Source organism: Salvelinus namaycush, chromosome 5 (assembly GCF_016432855.1).
Source record: "Salvelinus namaycush isolate Seneca chromosome 5, SaNama_1.0, whole genome shotgun sequence".
Lineage (NCBI taxonomy): Eukaryota > Metazoa > Chordata > Actinopteri > Salmoniformes > Salmonidae > Salvelinus > Salvelinus namaycush.
The window spans coordinates 54699843-54719597 of record NC_052311.1 but is presented as its reverse complement, the minus strand read 5'-3'; the positions used below and the strand labels follow the sequence as shown (position 1 = coordinate 54719597).

The 19755-nt window shown below is 43.9% G+C and overlaps 1 protein-coding gene across 1 annotated transcript in view; it reads right to left on the bottom strand.

The window, feature by feature from the left end:
- LOC120047193 (regulating synaptic membrane exocytosis protein 2-like) overlaps nt 1-19755 on the bottom strand; it is a 221937-nt gene that overhangs the window by 97469 nt on the left and 104713 nt on the right. Inside the window, exons 6-9 of the mRNA XM_038992724.1 lie at nt 6483-6550; nt 4268-4387; nt 1920-2019; nt 505-628 (exon numbers count right to left, since the gene is read on the bottom strand). Coding sequence (XP_038848652.1) covers nt 505-628; nt 1920-2019; nt 4268-4387; nt 6483-6550 — 412 coding nt within the window. The remainder of the gene's footprint in view (nt 1-504; nt 629-1919; nt 2020-4267; nt 4388-6482; nt 6551-19755) is intronic.

The following is a 19755-nucleotide window of genomic DNA, read 5'->3' as shown; positions in this document are numbered from 1 at the left end:
TCTGATTTCTCTGGGTATCTCTACTTTCAAAAACGATTGGCATCCCGCTGTTTGTGGAGGAGAGGGGGGAGAGTGGGTAGTGAGACACAGAGAGAGAGAGAGAGAGAGAGAGAGAGAGAGAGAGAGAGAGAGAGAGAGAGAGACAGAGACAGAGAGACAGAGAGAGAGAGAGAGAGAGAGAGGCGACAGCCACCGTTCATTTCATTGTGCCGCACTGCTAGTCCCATATGAGCCTCTGACACTGTCATCACACTGGAGGACTGATGGAGGGGAGGGATATTGGGAGGGAGGAAGGGAGGGATGGTTGGGAGGCAGATATGTTAAATAAACAAGCCGGTCCTAGCAAAACAAATTACATTCAAACACACTCAGCCCCCTTTTTTCCTTTCTCACATCTTCTCTCTCCTCTGCCAGAAACATATTTTTACAAATGTATGAATGTGAATACACTGTAGTTTTGATGGTTCAATAGTAATACGTGTAGTTGCTGTTGTGAGGTCTTACCCTATGGGCCTTGAGACCACCAGTTCCACCTGGGGTTCTGGCTTTGATTCTAGAATGATATTGTAAACTTCTTTGAATGTGGCTCCTTGTAAAAACCTCCCGTTCCACTCCAGCACCTGGTCGCCTGTGAAACAAGAGATGCTGTCAGTCATCCACACACCAAGACGTCAGCTGGCACGGTGCAGTTATGAACACGGGAAGCATAGTTATAAATATAGTTAAAAACATGATCCGTGTAGTTATAAACATGAGCAGGCCCACATGATGGAAAAAAGGAGAATATGAATGGTACTGTAGAAAACACAGCACACATAAACAAACAGTACAGCATTGTAATCGTCCTGCTAAGGTAATATTATAAATAATTGAATAGGCCTCGGTCACAACCCTTATGGTAACAAATAACAGCACATCTGTATAGTTCATACATGTTGTAATTAGTGCTATTAAATGAAGGTCAAAGGGTGTCATAAGTTAAAACAAGGTTCTGACCCAGTTCACCAAGTAATCCAAATGTTTCTTGAATCACTGAAGTAGCTTATTAAATCTACAGTGCTGTGTACATGAAAAATGTATTGACAATCTTCAGCGTGCTTGAAGAAATCTATACGTGTAGTTCTAAACACAGTAAGTGTACTTCTAAACATGGTGAATGCAGTTCTAAACATAGGGAGTGTACTTCTAAACATGGTAAATGCAGTTCTAAACACAGTAAGTGTAGTTCTAAATATAGGAAGTGTACTTCTAAACACAGTAAATGTACTTCTAAACATGGTGAATGCAGTTCTAAACATAGGAAGTGTACTTCTAAACATGGTAAATGTAGTTCTAAGTACAGTAAGTGTACTTCTAAACACAGTAAGTGATACTTCTAAACATGGTAAATGCGGGTCTAAACACAGTAAGTGATACTTCTAAACATGGTAAATGCAGTTCAAAACATAGTAAGTGTAGTTCTAAATGTGGTGAATGTAGTTCTAAGCATAGTATGTGTAGTTCTAAAGGTAGTAAGCGTAGTTCTAAGCATGGTAAGTGTAGTTCTAAGCATAGTAAGTGTCGTTCTAAACATGGCTAATGTAGTTCTAAACATAGTAAGTGAAGTTCTAAACATGGTAAATGTAGTTCTACACATAATACGTGTAGTTCTAAAGGTAGAACGCGTAGTTCTAAGCATGGTAAGTGTAGTTCTAAACATAGTAAGTGAAGTTCTAAACATGGTAAATGTAGTTCTACACATAATACGTGTAGTTCTAAAGGTAGAACGTGTAGTTCTAAGCATGGTAAGTGTAGTTCTAAGCATAGTAAGTGAAGTTCTAACCATGGTAAATGTAGTTCTACACATAATAAGTGTAGTTCTAACCATGGTAAGGGATGTAGTTATTTCCCAATGAGTATAACATGAGATCAGTAGGTACCTGGTCTGAGGTGTCCAACAGTGTCCGCTAGACTTCCTTTCCTCACTTTAGTGATGAAAGCACAAAGTCTACCAGATTCTGTCATCTTTCCACCCACCACCTTTGAAGGAAGCAACACACATCAACATGTATTGTATTAGATATAGTATTACACTGTAAGATAATCACACCCTCAATATGGTGTAAGCAGCCTGGCAGGGAAGGAATATGGATGCACTGATCACTTTGTTTCATAGAAACATATTTATTGACCATGTTTGAAAATCCACGTGTGAATTCAATTCACACATGGTAAAATGCAACCTGCAGATCTAGGCCTAATTCTAATTGCATATGTAGCCACATAGCATCATTCTGCCCATAGGGTGCTATTCTTGAATAGAGAAAGTAGCTACATGTTTAGTCAAAATGTACATCTCTTTTCATAATGTTGAATGTCCCTGTGTGTTGTGTTGGAACCCTGGGGCCACCTCTCTCTGCATGGTGCTCTCTCTCCATTGTGCTGGAACACTTGAGGCCAGGGGGGCCTATAGCAGGCCAGGCAGCCCAGCTCTGCTCTACTCTGTAAGCCCCTGAACCGCTCTCCCTCCACAGGCATCAGACAAATAAAATCCCCTCTTAATGGCAGTTGAATGCCAACATACAAAGGAGCTTAGGGAAGACTCCTAAATGAAATGGCTTTATGTAACAGCTGGGCGAGAGAGAGCGAGAAAGGGAAAGGGACCGAGAGTGAGAGATGGATAGATAGATAGTTAGAAAGAGAGAGAGACAAACAGACTGGCGGGTCACTGCTTGCTGCTGAGCGAGGAAAAACACATAGCGTACCGTACAGCACAAAGAGGCACTGACCAGACACAAACATACCAATTCAGGAAGCTCATTCAATCATTAATGATTTTCCCATCTTGCCATTTTCCTTTTCTCTCCTGATGGCCCTCACTGTGCTAGCCCCTCACTGTGCTAGCCCCTCACTGTGCTAGCCCCTCAATGTGCTAGCCCCTCACTGTGCTAGCCCCTCACTGTGCTTTGGCTAGCTGTGTGTGCTAAGATCTTAAACCAGCCCAAGCTGTACAGATCATTCAAATTAATGCATTAGGAAGAGTTAAGAAAACCTAAGATACTTTTCATCAGAAGATCTACCCATCTAATCATGATATACTGTAAATATGGGACATATGTTTAGTAGCCTAGTTACAGTACTGTACATAATGGGGAATAAGCTGTACAATCACAATGTTTCAGATGTGATCTCATATCTACAGTAAAGGGACATTGTCTCTGACTGAACATTTCAAATAGGCTTTTCTACATAACCACACTGCATATTACGCTCTCACGGCATCTGGTAGTTTAGATGCTGAGTCCCAAATGGTACACTACTCCTTATATAGTGCACTACTACCAGGTCCCTGGTTAAAAGTAGCACACTATATAGGGAATGGGTTGCAGTTTGGGACGCAGAAAGAGTTTTGGAGAGTTTTTTTTGCACTGAGCCAATGAATGTCGTTGATTAAAAAGGTTCAATGTGAGCATGTTTGGATACACACACTCGCATCCCACATGGCCCCCTATTCCCCATATAGTACACTACTTTTGACCAAGGCTCTGGTAAAAATAAGTACGCTATATAAGGAATAGGGTGCCATTTGGAACACAGTCATGAACATAAAGTATTTGATATCAAGAACACAGCTCATTAATATTAAATCAAGGAAATAATTAGCCGCCTAATTAATATTAAATCATGAATAATACAATTATGTCATTCATAATTAGGCAAGGCACCCACACATATCACTTCAAAATGTATATGCAGATAAAAATAGCCACAACATAGTTTCTACAAATAATATGAAAACATTGCTTATTGTGGTGAAGAATTTGAGCGTTCTTATTTTGTTCTGATACCAAGGTGTAGTGTCCACTCATAAAATACAATTTAAAAATATCATTCCAAAATGTTTAGATCATCTTCAGTACGAGCCTTTTGAGCCCTGAATACCTGGTAGTAAGGACTCCATTATGATGTCATGATCAGGTTGTACTAGATGTTGATAAGGAAGGTTTGTTCATGTCTTTTTAGCAACGTCTTTTTCCTCAACCACAAAACCAGTTTACAACCAGAAAATTATGTCAATAAGACATATGTCCGCTGCGTATACTCTTTAGCGAGGCCCAAACGGCAACACATTCCCTCTACATACGGAATAGGATACCATTTGGGAAGCAACCTTTGAATAGTGATAGACAGCTGAAATAATAAACGGCCTCTGACCATCAGGTCAGACTGGTCCCAGTAGATAGACAGAAGTCCAGACAGAGACGTCAGACAGATGGGGCAGACTCACCTTCAGTCCCAGCAGTGCTCCTGAGTCTCGAGGTACACTTCCATCCTTCATCCGCTTGTTGAGCAGAATCCGCCCTATTAGGCGCTCCCCATCTTTGGAGGGCTGCCATGTCACGGGATGCTATAGGAACACACACAGCAACAACACACCTTGTGTTTCACAACTCATCCACACCAGATTCACTTCAATCACTTTAAAAAGACTTCTTCAGAAAAGTGTGTATCATGTGAAGGGTGGGGTGAGGTGGGAGGGTATCACTTCATTTGACTTAATGAACGATCACACAAGCTCTGGTTAGTTATCTAATCTAGTGATTATAGCTCTGTCTCTATCCTTTCTATTTCAGATAATATAACCAGTTTTTTCTTTTGGGATTAGTCGGATTGTCACAAGTAGATAAAAAAAGTTCATCAAAATCAATTAGATAACTAAATTAATCAAAATCAAAAAAATAATTGTATCTACTGCATCACAGTTATACGTACTGTAGTTGAAGGCAAAATGTTAAAACAATGGCAAAATAAAACAATATTTACAATAACACAGCCCACCTTTGAAGCAGTGATTAGCTATGTCCATAAACATACTTCATGGAAGTACTTCAATCTGATTTTAGGTACTATTTTCACTAAAACGATTCAATTCACATTTTTCTAGGTATGTTATGATAAATGTATCACACAAAAGTGTTATTCAATGAAATTTTGCACATCCAATGCCAGGGCGTGTGTGATCCTGCCAACAGGAAAGAGGTAGAGAGCGTTCAGCACCCCATGCAGGGTAAAATAGGCAAACCATCACGCCCTCCTAGTCACCGCAGAGCAGAAGTTCCACACAAACCATCTGAGAAAATCTGCACTGTATCTAGAACATCTCACTTAAAACTCAGACACATTGGCATCAAATCCAGTTGAGTTTGGATGAGTGTAGATTTTGTCTGATGGTCTGTGAGGGAGGCCTTAGCTGAAGGCAGAGGGAGGTTAAGACTGCACTCCACCACTCTCTGCCCTGCTACACACAGCACTACACCTCCACAATGGAGCAGTTAGAAGCAGATGAAGAAACATGTAATTATGCAACAACAACAAAAAGAGGTGAACCGAAGTAGGATTTATGGGCGAAAACTCCCAAAAGAACAGCACAGCGCGATGATTAAGGCCAAGATGAAGAGAGATATTAAAAAAATGAAATCACAACAAACATGACAGTGGAAGGGAAAAAAAGAAAAACATAACTTTGTCTGTGCAAAACAAATCCAATCGTTCCTGTTATAAGTGCTTGGTTTAGTTTTGGTATTAGACTGAGTGGAGCTCTAGGGGGATAATAACTTGACTAGGTAGTGTATGTTGGGAGAGGAAGGGTCATTCCAGTGAGGGACTAGAGGCCTGTGTCTGTGAGAGGTAGGTGTCGTTACCCTACTGTAACGTTACTAAGATGGCCGCTACAGTAACAATAACAAAACAGACAGAGCAACTAGCAACATGCAACTAGAGGAGTGGACATTGCTGTGTGCCATGACAAAAAGAGGGTTGTGTTTCAATGCTCCTGGATGGATCTTTATGCTGCCAGAGAGCAAACAGCAGAACAATAAAGAGGGTTTCCCCATCTCCTATTTCAGCAACACCCAGCAAGCTGCTGTCGAAAGGAAATCCATCTTATCAATTCCCTGGAATAATAATAAAGACGAAGTTCAAAGGAAAATCAATCAATTCAAATTTAAAAAAGAATAAACATGTCTACTATTTAACAATTAGTGACAGATAACAAAGACCGGAGGAGGTAGGTAAAGAAAAATAAAGAAAAAAAGAACAAAATGCAGATTTTTGGCTACATAGTCTCCAGTACCTTCTCACTATGGCTATGCTGATTGTCCTCGTTTAGGGTAGTGCTACTGCATGTGTCAACGCCAGAGTCTTTAACCTGGGGTTCGCACCATTCTGCGTCCTCTTCCAATGAGTGGCCCCCAAAGCGCACCATTTTCTTTTGCCTCTCAGATAAGGTGTTGTGTGTTGAGTCGGACAAAAATGCCTGCTCAATAGTTTTTCTTTTCCCCCTTTGACTGTCCCCTACAGGTGTGGGATAAAAAACAGAAAGAAAGAAGAAAACCCATGCGGAGGTGTAAATAAAACAAAGCAAACATGAAATGACAAAGGACTCTGAGAGGGGGAGGAGGGGAGGAGGAGGGGGGTTAGGGGCAGGGCTCCGCATGTCTCACCAAAGACATTGGGGAGGCCTCGCTGCTATGCCATGACGCATGGTCCAACCAGTGGCCATCCAAATCTCCTGTGGGAGCCACACACACACACACACACACACACACACACACACACACACACACACACACACACACACACACACACACACACACACACACACAAGAAAAGACAGCGAGAGGGAAAGGTGAGGACCACAGAACCCCAACGTACAGTGCTGACACACACACGCAGACACACACACTCACAGGTGAACAACAATAGCTCCTGTGAAGAGAGTAGAAACATACAGCCCACACACAGTAGATGGGCCTCCCTGAAGTCAATACTGTGACTACTATAAAAACTAATTCAGAACACAAGCACAGACCATTTAGGTTGTGTTTAGTCTTGGAACAATTCTCATTGGTTACAAGACCAAACCAGGCCCCACACTCTTATTCATAAATCATTCACTCATGTTGCCAGTCAAACCTATTTTCCAAGACATTCTATTGAAGCAAACTAGCCAAAGATATCGTTGTAACTCTCTGCAGTTGTAACTTTAAAGCATTCGACAGACAGAAATTCACATTGTTCAAATGAAGATAGCGTCCATGCGTCCTACTATCTTACCAGCCTGGGTCTGGGTGTGTGAGAGAGAGACATATTCCCTCAGCCCAGCAAGCCAGGCAGGGACTTCAGCAGTCAGGGAGAGAGTTCATCTTTTTCTCTGTCTGTGCTCTGTGTGTGCACTTTCTCCAATAAGGCTCAGTCAGTCTGTCTGTCTGTAACCTGTCTGATGTGGGTCAGGGGGATCGATGGAGACTGGCTCGCTCAGACAAACCAACAACTAGTCCCTGTAAACGCCCATCTCTCTCTCTTCTCTTCCTTTCCTCGGTCCTCCACTTCTCTCTCTCCTCCATCCATCCTCAACCCATCACTCTCCTGATAGAGAGATCATCTTTAGATCCAACATGACTTCTGGACCTGCTTTCTAGAACGACATCATGTTGTTATAGACTTCAGCAGCGTTTCCTCTGGTTGATGATGGTAACTAAAAGAGTGAGAAATAGTGAATGTTGAAGGCGGGATGGAAGTCTTCCCTGACAGAAGGAGAGGTACGGAGGGCTGAGGAGGCCCGTTGAGAGGATGAGTCATTTTGTAGCGTTCTTTCTTTGAAGTTAACATGAGATATTAGTGGCTGTCTCGCTCTCTGTCTGTCTCTCTCAGCCAACAGAAGATATACCAACACATTAAACATTCCAGATAAACACTCCTATTTAGTAGTACTATTATCTTCCATAGGCCACTCATTTTACAACTCAATAAGACAAAAATTCGGCATCATAAAATTATTCATATTAAAAGCATACAGCGATGAAGTATGAGGTATGGCCAGCCAGGACACTGGATCTGTCTCCATTGCCGATTTGTCGATACATAGCTTGGCGTATGTACAGTATGCACTGTTAAAAAGAAAACTACTTTTTGGTCTAAGAGTTAGCTGAACTAAACAAAATGTGTTTCCCCAAAGTTAGCTCCAACTTGACAAAACGTAGGCAAAACTTCAGTCAATTTAAAATGTGTTTTTTCAAATATAAATTATTATTTGGGCATCTTAACTAAAGAAAAGCTGTGCAAATGTTAACACACACACAGCACTTTTAACACACAATGTTTTCAACTCACATATTTGATACCAGTGACATGAAGTCAGCAAAAAAAGAAACGTCCTCTCACTGTCAACAGCGTTTATTTTCAGCAAACTTAACATGTGTAAATATTTGTATGAACATAACAAGATTCAACAACAGACATAAACTGAACAAGTTCCACAGACATGTGATTAACAGAAATTGAATAATGTGTCCCTGAACAAAGGGGAAGTCAAAATCAAAAGTAACAGTCAGTATCTAGTGTGGCCACCAGCTGCATTAAGTACTGCAGTGCATCTCCTCCTCATGGACTGCACCAGATTTGCCAGTTCCTGCTGTGAGATGTTACCCCACTCTTCCACCAAGGCACCTGCAAGTTCCCGGACATTTCTGGGGGGGGGGGCCCTAGCCCTCACCCTCCGATCTAACAGGTCCCAGACGTGCTCAATGGTATTGAGATCCGGGCTCTTCGCTGGCCATAGTAGAACACCGACATTCCTGTCTTGCAGGAAATCACGCACAGAACGAGCAGTATGGCTGGTGGCATTGTCATGCTGGAGGGTCATGTCAGGATGTGCCTGCAGGAAGGGAGGAGGATGTCTTCCCTGTAACGCACAGCGCTGAGATTGCCTGTAATGACAACAAGTTCAGTCCGATGATGCTGTGACACACCACCCCAGACCATTACAGACCCTCCACCTCCAAAATCGATCCCGCTCCAGAGTACAGTCGTGGCCAAAAGATTTGAGAATGACACAAATATTAATTTCCACAAAGTTTGCTGCTTCAGTGTCTTTAGATATTTTTGTCAGATGTTACTATGGAATACTGAAGTATAATTACAAACATTTCATAAGTGTCAAAGGCTTTATTGACAATTACATGAAGTTATGCAAAGAGTCAATATTTGCAGTGTTGACCCTTCTTTTTCAAGATCTCTGCAATCCGCCCTGGCATGCTGTCAATTAACTTCTGGGCCACATCCTGACTGATGGCAGCCCATTCTTGCATAATCAATGCTTGGAGTTTGTCAGAATTTGTGGGTTTTTGTTTGTCCACCCGCCTCTTGAGGATACGACCCTGCCTCACACAGGAAGCGGCGCAGGTCCTAATCCAGGCACTTGTCATCTCCCGTCTGGATTACTGCAACTCGCTGTTGGCTGGGCTCCCTGCCTGTGCCATTAAACCCCTACAACTCATCCAGAACGCCGCAGCCCGTCTGATGTTAACCTTCCCAAGTTCTCTCACGTCACCCCGCTCCTCCGCTCTCTCCACTGCTCTCAGTTGAAGCTCGCATCCGCTACAAGACCATGGTGCTTGCTACGGAGCTGTGAGGGGAACGGCACCTCCGTACCTTCAGGCTCTGATCAGGCCCTACACCCAAACAAGGGCACTGCGTTCATCCACCTCTGGCCTGCTCGCCTCCCTACCTCTGAGGAAGTACAGTTCCCGCTCAGCCAGTCAAAACTGTTCGCTGCTCTGGCACCCCAATGGTGGAACAAACTCCCTCACGACGCCAGGACAGCGGAGTCAATCACCACCTTCGGAGACACCTGAAACCCCACCTCTTTAAGGAATACCTGGATAGGATAAAGTAATCCTTCTAACCCCCCCCCTTAAAAGATTTAGATGCCATTGTAAAGTGGCTGTTCCACTGGATATCATAAGGTGAATGCACCAATTTGTAAGTCGCTCTGGATAAGAGCGTCTGCTAAATGACTTAAATGTAAATGTAAATGTAAATGATTGACCACAAGTTCTCAATGGGATTAAGGTCTGGGGAGGTTCCTGGCCATGGACCCAAAATATCGATGTTTTGTTCCCCGAGCCACTTAGTTATCACTTTTGCCTTATGGCAAGGTGCTACATCATGCTGGAAAAGGCATTGTTCGTCACCAACTGTTCCTGGATGGTTGGGAGAGGAGCAATTAATTGCAATTCATCTGATCACTCTTCATAACATTCTGGAGTATATGCAAATTGCCATCATACAAACTGAGGCAGCAGACTTTGTGAAAATGTATATTTGTGTCATTCTCAAAACTTTTGGCCACTACTGTACAGGCCTCAGTGTAACGCTCATTCCTTCGACGATAAACGCAAATCCGACCATCACCCCTGGTGAGACAAAACCGCGACTCGTCAGTGAAGAGCACTTTTTGCCAGTCCTGTCTGGTCCAGCGACGGTGGGTTTGTGCCCATAGGCGACGTTGTTGCCGGTGATGTCTGGTGAGGACCTGCCATACAACAGGCCTACAAGCCCTCAGTCCAGCCTCTCTTAGCCTATTGTGGACAGTCTGAGCACTGATGGAGGGATTGTGCGTTCCTGGTGTAACTCGGGCAGTTGTTGCTGCCATCCTGTACCTGTTCCGCAGGTGTGATGTTCAGATGTACCGATCCTGTGCAGGTGTTGTTACACGTGGTCTGCCACTGCGAGGACAATCAGCTGTCCGTCCTGTCTCCCTGTCTTAGGCGTCTCACAATGCGGACATTGCAATTCATTGCCCTGGCCACATCTGCAGTCCTCATGCCTCCTTGCAGCATGCCTACGGCACGTTCACGCAGATGAGCAGGGACCCTGGGCATCTTTCTTTTGGTGTTTTTCAGTCAGTTGAAAGGCCTCTTTAGTGTCCTAAGTTTTCATAACTGTGCCCTTAATTGCCTACCGTCTGTAAGCTGTTAGTGTCTTAACGACCGTTCCACAGGTGCATGTTCATTAATTGTTTATGGTTCATTGAACAAGCATGGGACACAGTGTTTAAACCCTTTACAATGAAGTTCTGTGTTATTTGGATTTTTACAAATTATCTTTGAAAAACAGGGTCCTGAAAAAGGGACGTTTCTTTTTTTGCTGAGTTTATATGATTTCATTGTGCATGTTCATTTACACAGTAATTGTTATTCAACATATCCTCACCTGGGATTTGAACTCACAACCTCTTGGTTCACTGCATTCTGATCTTCCTGCTACGCCACCATGTCTGTGTCAATTATCAGTTCATCTGACTATTCTCTCATCATTGATTTGATTGACTTATTTCAGCAATTGTAGGTTTGTCAGTATAGTTGTCTAATGTTGGTGGGGTATATTAACCTGTTAAATGGTACTCCTGAATCACTATGATAAAATACATTTCATTCTTGAATGTACTTTTAACAGAGCTGAGATTTACTATGAATTGCAAAGTGTAGCAATGCAGGTGAAATCAGTCAGACACAGCCGTGGCAGAAAGATTGGAATGCTGTGAACCAAGAGGTTGTGAGATCAAATTCTAGGTAAGGACATGTTGAATATTAATTACTGTATAAATGAACATGCACAATGAAAACATGTGTCAAATATATACATTGAAAACGCTGTGTTTGTGTGTAACTAGTTACACAGCCTTAATTTTAGGTAAAATGCTCAAAATTGTTGTTCAGGTAACACTTGGACCGAAAAGTTGAGTGAACCAAAAATAGGCTGTGGAACCAGTTACTTAAGAATAATTAGCTGAAACAACTAGATTGTTTTTACAGTAAGCGTGTGCGAGTTCAAACGACACTACACAGTGTGCCCATAAGTCTGCAGGCACAGGTAAGGTTAATAGAACCAGTGCATTTATGCAACCCAAAGCTGCACACATCATTTCCTTCGCATCACTTCCTGTGAAAAGAGAATAATCTAATGGAGCTATAAAGGACAGATCTCCATAAAGCAGTTAGCCTGGTGAATACATAACTCAATCTGGGAGAAGTCAGGGAATTCAGTTGGAAGAATATAAAAATAGCTTTATGCTGCATATGTTGTTAGGGTTGGGGGTTTGGGTAGGAAGCGAAGGGGGAGATCAGATATTCTCTCAATACCTCTCTAAATGTATAGCCTGATCTGTAGCTTTACTCTAGGGTTGCTATCAAGAGTGTTGAGGATCACGTCGTTGGAAGCTGAGTAAACAGTAAATCATTTCGACATTAATATTCATGAATATCTTTCAAGGCTGGCCGAGACACTGCATGGCAGAGCAAGGTCAGGTCCTCTCCAAAACAACCAGCCATCCTCCTCTTATCACCATCCCTACACCCCTCCCCGGGTCATATCACAAGCCCTCCATTCCTTCACCCCTCCCCTGGTCCTATCACAAGCCCTCCATCCCTTCACCCCTCCCCTGGTCCTATCACAAGCCCTCCATCCCTTCACCCTTCCCCTGGTCCTATCACAAGCCCACCATCCCTTCACCCCTCCCCTGGTCCTATCACAAGCCCTCCATCCCTTCCCGGGTCCTATCACAAGCCCTCCATCCCTTCACCCCTCCACCCGTCCCTGTGGGTACTAAAACCACTTACTGTATACAGTTATGCCCAGTGATAAAACATTATGGAAGTCCCCAGACGGGCTATGCCCTCCATGACCCACTGGAACCAACAGCTGACAACACTCAACACTGATTACCCTCCCTGCCACACACACACACACACACACACACACACACACACACACACACACCACACACACACCACACAACACACACACACACACACACACACACACACACCGAGCTGCTGCTGCTGCCAGTCACCATAAACACATTTTAGCATCACTGCCTCTCCTCTCCCTGCCTCTCTTTGTCTCAGCTGCTGCAACCAAATGACTTTGCTATTGTGTCCATGATAGCCCCAAACAGCTTACGGCTTGCAATTCTAACAATCACAGATGATTAAATTGCATAGACATGTTTAAATCGCATAGCCATGTTTAAATCCCATAGACATGTTTAAATCCCATAGACATGTTTAAATCTCATAGACATGTTTAAATCCCATAGACATGTTTAAATCCCATAGACATGTTTAAATCCCATAGACATGTTTAAATCCCATAGACATGTTTAAATCCCATAGACATGTTTAAATGCCATAGACATGTTTAAATCCCATAGACATGTTTAAATCGCATAGCCATGTTTAAATCCCATAGACATGTTTAAATCCCATAGACATGTTTAAATCCCATAGACATGTTTAAATCCCATAGACATGTTTAAATCCCATAGACATGTTTAAATCTCATAGACATGTTTAAATCCCATAGACATGTTTAAATCCCATAGACATGTTTAAATCCCATAGACATGTTTAAATCCCATAGACATGTTTAATCCCATAGACATGTTTAATTAGACATGTTTAAATCCCATAGACATGTTTAAATGCATAGCCATGTTTAAATCCATAGACATGTTTAAATCCATAGACATGTTTAAATCTCATAGACATGTTTAAATCCCATAGACATGTTTAAATCCCATAGACATGTTTAAATCTCATAGACTGTTTAAATCCCATAGACATGTTTAAATCCCATAGACATGTTTAAATCCCATAGACATGTTTAAATCCCATAGACATGTTTAAATCCCATAGACATGTTTAAATCCCATAGACATGTTTAAATCCCATAGACATGTTGAAATCCAATAGACATGTTGAAATCCCACAGACATGTTTAAATCGCATAGACTGTCACGCCCTGATCTGTTTCACCTGTCTTTGCGATTGTCTCCACCCCCCCTCCAGGTGTCACCCATCTTCCCCTGTGTATTTATACCGGTGTTCTCTGTTTGTCTGTTGTCAGTTTGTCTGGTTTGTCAGGCTTACCAGCGTTTGTCCTGTCAGCACCTGTCTTTTCCCAGTCTCTCTTTTTCTCGCTCTCCTGGTTTTGACCCTTGCCTGTCCTTACCCTGAACCCGCCTGCCTGACCACTCTGCCTGCCCCTGACCCTGCCTGCCGTCCTTTACATTTGCCTCTATTGCTTTAATAAACATTGTTACTTCGACACAGTCTGCATCTGGGTCTTACCTTATCCTGATATAGACATGTTGAAATCCCACAGACATGTTTAAATCCCATAGACATGTTGAAATCCCACAGACATGTTGAAATCCCACAGACATGTTGAAATCCCACAGACATGTTGAAATCCCACAGACATGTTGAAATCCCACAGACATGTTGAAATCCCACAGACATGTTGAATCCCAGACATGTGAAATCCACAGACATGTTGAAATCCCACAGACATGTTGAATCCCAGACATGTTGAAATCCCTAGACTGTTGAAATCCCACAGACATGTTGAAATCCCATAGACATGTTGAAATCCCACAGACATGTTGAAATCCCATAGACATGTTGAAATCCCATAGACATGTTGAAATCCCATAGACATGTTGAAATCCCATAGACATGTTGAAATCCCACAGACATGTTGAAATCCCACAGACATGTTGAAATCCCACAGACATGTTGAAATCCCATAGACATGTTGAAATCCAATAGACATGTTGAAATCCCAGAGATGTTGAAATCACATAGACACAGAACCGAAGCAGTGTGTTAAACTAAGCGTCCCTGGAACCGCAGTCATTCTCTCTCCAGCTCATCTGAAGCCTTTCACACACACTCACACACCATCCACCGCCACTGCCACGCCCCTCAGATCGGGGCTAGGCTACTGTTGTCCCAGTCTAGAGAATGTGGCCTTCCTCTGTTGCCTCTCTCTTCCTCCTGTTTTATTAACAGTGCCAACCACAATTGGGCCCTGATCCCAGGTGTGGCCCTGGTGAGGCCCGGTAAAAACCCAGCTGAGGTTGCTATAGCCAACAGGAAACTCATCATGGATGTAAATTGTGAGCATCAGCAGTCTCTCCCCCCCGTCCCCCCCCCCCGTCCCGTCCCGTCCCGTCCCTTCCTCCCTCCCCGGCCCCCCCAGTTGGTTTCACTCGGGCTCGGCGCAGCAGGCGCGGAGGCCCACTACCAAAGTGCTGATTCAGGGTTCCGGCAGCAGCACAACGTGGGAAGGAGACAGCGGAGAAAGAGTTCATTGCCAGCAGGCTCTCCATCACTTTGACAACTCAATAGAAACCAGTGTAAACTATTAGTTGGATCATTAATTATTGATGCTGTTTTTACTACAATTTGGGGGGCGAGAGCAGAAAGAGAGAGAGAGACAGACAGAGATAGACAGAGGTGAAACATTGTCTATGTTTAAACATAGTATCCATGATGTGAGGTAAAGGGAGCAGATTAGCAGTGTGGTTTGTGTCTGTGAAAGCAGATTGTCCAAAAACATCCAAGGTGTAGCAGGTTAAAGAGCTACAGAATCAATTATTATTTAGGCCATTTGTTTGTTTGTATTTACTTTAAAAAATTATAGTCAATGTACTGTTATTACAATGTAGAAACGCTCACTATAAAATGATTTGTTTATTTGTCTGGCATTGAACATATGAATGCCCTTTACTCAGCAGGAGGATGTTGGACTAGTCCTTGTCCTAACAGACAGAGCACCAAACCTACAGAACCAGACCAGCAATAGAGCTGTAATGAGAATCTCTCTCTCTCATCACTCTCCTTCTTTCTCCCCTCTCTTTCTCTCCCGCTCTTTCTCTCTCCCCCCCTATCCTTCCCTGTCTGTCTGTCTGTCTGTCTGTCTGTCTGTCTGTCTGTCTGTCTGTCTGTCTGTCTGTCTGTCTGTCTGTCTGTCTGTCTGTCTGTCTGTCTGTCTGTCTCTCTCCTCTCGTCTTTTCCCGTTTCTGTCCTGCCTGCACTATCATGAGGCGGCATGTCAGGAGATCAATACGGAGGAAAACAGAGGGAGAGGGATGTCACACTAAATCAGTCTCCCAGCCTCACTACCGACGGGCCAGCCAGGAGCAGCCAGGAGCTCAGGCCATTACTGATGGCACCTCCTCCCTCTCTCTCTCCCTCACTCCTTCCCTCACCTCCCTCCCAGACCCCCAGAGAGCCCAGGGTCAGAGAGCATTGCACGAGGTGTGTTTAACCTGCCATAACACAACCATCTATTCACCTCACCCACCTCGGCCTCCCTCCCTCCCTTCCTTCCAGGCCAGTCAAGCAGCTCACAGAGTGCACAACATAGCAGAGCCCTTCCAGACCAGTCAAGCAGCTCACGGAGTGCACTACATAGCAGAGCCCTTCCAGGCCAGGCCAGTCAAGCAGCTCACGGAGTGCACTACATAGCAGAGCCCTTCCAGGCCAGGCCAGTCAAGCAGCTCACGGAGTGCACTACATAGAAGAGCCCTTCCAGGCCAGGCCAGTCAAGCAGCTCACGGAGTGCACTACATAGCAGAGCCCTTCCAGGCCAGGCAGTCAAGCAGCTCACGGAGTGCACTACATAGCAGAGCCCTTCCAGGCCAGGCCAGTCAAGCAGCTCACGGAGTGCACTACATAGCAGAGCCCTTCCAGGCCAGGCCAGTCAAGCAGCTCACGGAGTGCACTACATAGCAGAGCAGACCATAGTGCTGCTGACTGGCCACAGACGGACAGAAGGTGCTTTCTGACCTCTTTACTCTTTCCCTCAGCTTTCTCCCCCTCCGCCCAAGCTATTAGAATGTATGTTCTGCTTATCTGGTTACAGCTCGTCTTTCAACGTCACACTGGACTGACTGGGTGAAGGGAAAATTATGCTGGCCAAACGCCATTCCTGTTGCTAATCATTGAGCACTTGCTTACTAAGGTGTTTTAATGACAGACCGTATATAACCCCCCCCCCCCCCCCCCCCCCCCCCCCCCCCCCCCCCCCCCCCCCCCCATTACCTCCAAAATACAAAACCTTACATCCTATACCTCAGAAGCTCACCTCCCTCGCCTCAGCAGTCCACATTCAAACTACTCTGTGACCCCACCACCACTGTGATCCTTAACATGACCTCCACAATACAATGTGGTGATTTCTTCATCTATCTGCGGTCTGTGGGTCTGTGTGAAACCTTGGAAAGCCCCCTCCATCCCACAGCATCAATAATGGAGCCAGTCTGTGCTAACCTAGCCATGTGCTACTTCCCTCCCTGTGTGAGGAAGAAAGTTACATAACACAGGGACTGGGGAATGTTGACTGCCTGGATTCTCCTCGTCCACCTCCTCCTCCTCCTCCTCCTCCTCCTCCTCCTCCTCGTCCACCTCCTCCTCCTCCTACAGATTTGACTAAATCTATTTGCAATTATGACGACTGTGGGCCTGCGTGGAGTGAGTCAAGTGGCCCAACATCTTAAGGATAGCTTTGGATGTTAATTCTGTACAAAAATGGGGTTTAATTCAATGTGTGTGTGTCAAGGGGAGCATTTAGTTCCGAAAAACTACCCTTTGTCTATAACCATTGTCCTGTTGTAACAAATATGTGGGAAGGCTAGAGGACAGGGAAGAGTCTGTGTGTTGCTATTTAGCATGTACAGTAGTTGTCTGTAGGAGTAGTGGAGATCTGAAATACAGGCCTTCAACCCTTACAGATGTCTTACAATATAACACCTATCCTGTCCAGAATCCTATCCTATAGTGTTGAAGGGAAACCGACAAAATGAGGTTGATTCATGTTGATATTTGCCAACCATTTAGTGAAGGTTGGCATTTATTGTCATGAGTCTTGCCCAAGAGGCAGCTCTGCAGAGTGGTCACTAGCTGGCACAGCCACAAAGTCATCAAATCTGATTTTAAACCTAACCCTAACGCATAACACTAACCTTAAATTAAGACCAAAATGCAGTTGGTCTATCTAGCGTAAACCGCTGAAATCTACCTCCAGGGCAAGACACATGACAATAAACGTCAACATGACTATTTAGTGGAGGATCCTAACGTTCAGCTTTTCTTCAAGAATAACATACAGTGCATTTGGAAAGAATTCAGTATTCAATTTTGTTACAGCCTTATTCTAAAATGGATTAAATCGTTTTTTTCCATCATCAATCTACACACAATACCCCATAATGACAAAGCAAAAACAGGTTTCTAGAAATGTTTACAAATGTATAACAAATTTAAAAAACTGAAATATCACATTTGCATAAGTATTCAGACCCTTTACTCAGTACTTTGTTGAAGAACCTTTGGCAGCGATTACAGCCTCGAGTCTTCTTGGGTATGACACTAAAAGCTTGGCACACCTGTATTTGGGCAGTGTCTCCCATTCTTCTCTGCAGATCCTCTCAAGGTTGGTCAGGTTGGATGGGGAGTATCGCTACACAGCTATTTTCAGGTCTCTCCATAGATGTTCGATTGGGTTCAAGTCCGGGCTCTGGCTGGGCCACTCAAGGACATTCAGAGACTTGTCCCGAAACCACTCCTGCTTTGTCTTGGCTGTGTGCTTAAGGTCATTGTCCTGTTGGAAGGTGAACCTTCGCCCAGTCTGAGGTCCTGAGTGCTCTGTAGCAGGTTTTTATTAAGGATCTCTCTGTACTTTGCTCCGTTCATCTGTCCCTCGATCCTGACTAGTCTCCCAGTCCCTGCCGCTGAAAAACATCCCCACAGCATGATGCTGCCACCACCATGCTTCACCGTAGGGATGGTGCCAGGTTTCCTCCAGGTGTGACACTTGGTATTCAGGCCAAAAAGTTCAATCTTGGTTTCATCAGACCAGAAAATCTTGTTTCTCATGGTCTGAGAGTCCTTTAGGTGCATTTTGGCAAACTCCAAGTGTGCTGTCATGTGCCTTTTACTGAGAAGTGGCTTCAGTCTGGCCACTCTCCCATTTCTATTTTTTTACCTTTATTTAACTAGGCAAGTCAGTTAAGAACAAATTTGTATTTTCAATGATGGCCTAGGAACAGTGGGTTAACTGCCTTGTTCAGGGGCAGAACGAAAGATTTTTTACCTTGTCAGCTCGGAGATTCGATCTTGCAATCTTTCAGTTACTAGTCCAATGCTCTAACCACTAGGCTACCTGCCGCCCATAAAGGACTGATTGGTGGAGTGCTGCAGAGATGGTTGACCTTCTGGAAGGTTCTCCCATCTCCACAGAGGAACTCTGGAGCTCTGTCTGCGATGACCATCGGGTTCTTGGTCACCTCCCTGACCAAGGCCCTCCGCCGATTCCTCAGTTTGGCCGGTTGGCCAGCTCTAGGAAGTCTTGGTGGTTCCAAACTTCTTCCATTTAAGAATGATGCAGACCACTGTGTTCTTGGGGACCTTCAGTGCAGCAGAAATGTTTTGGTACCCTTCCCTAGATCTGTGCTATGACACAATCCTGTCTCAGAGCTATACGGACAATTCCTTCGACCTCATGGCTTGTTGTTTGCTCTGACATGCACTGCCAACTGTGGGACCATATATAGACAGGTGTGTACCTTTCCAAATCATGTCCAATCAATTACATTTTCCACAGGTGGGCTCCAATCAAGTTGTAGAAACATCTCAAGGATGATCAATGGAAACAGGATGCACCTGAGCTCAATTTCAAGTCTCATAGCAAAGGGTCTGAATATTTACATAAATAAGGTATCTGTTTTTAATTTTTAATACATTTACATAAATAAATAAAAAACAGTTTTCGCTTTGTCATTCTGGGGTATTGTGTGTAGATTGAGGAGGGGAAAAAAGGTACTTGATCAATTTTAGAATAAGGCTGTAACGTATGAAAATTTGGAAAAAGGGAAGGGGTCTGAATAGTTTCCGAATGCACTGTATATTTCGATTTTTGCAGCTTTATATCTGACAGCAGCTAATGGGGATCCATAATAAATACAAATACAAATAATAACTATGCCTGTTTCACTTTCAAGCTATGTGAAAGAGACCATGTAAAGGGACAGACTCACATCAGTCAGTCCTTCACAGTCATCCAAAGGAGACAGAGACACCACACAGG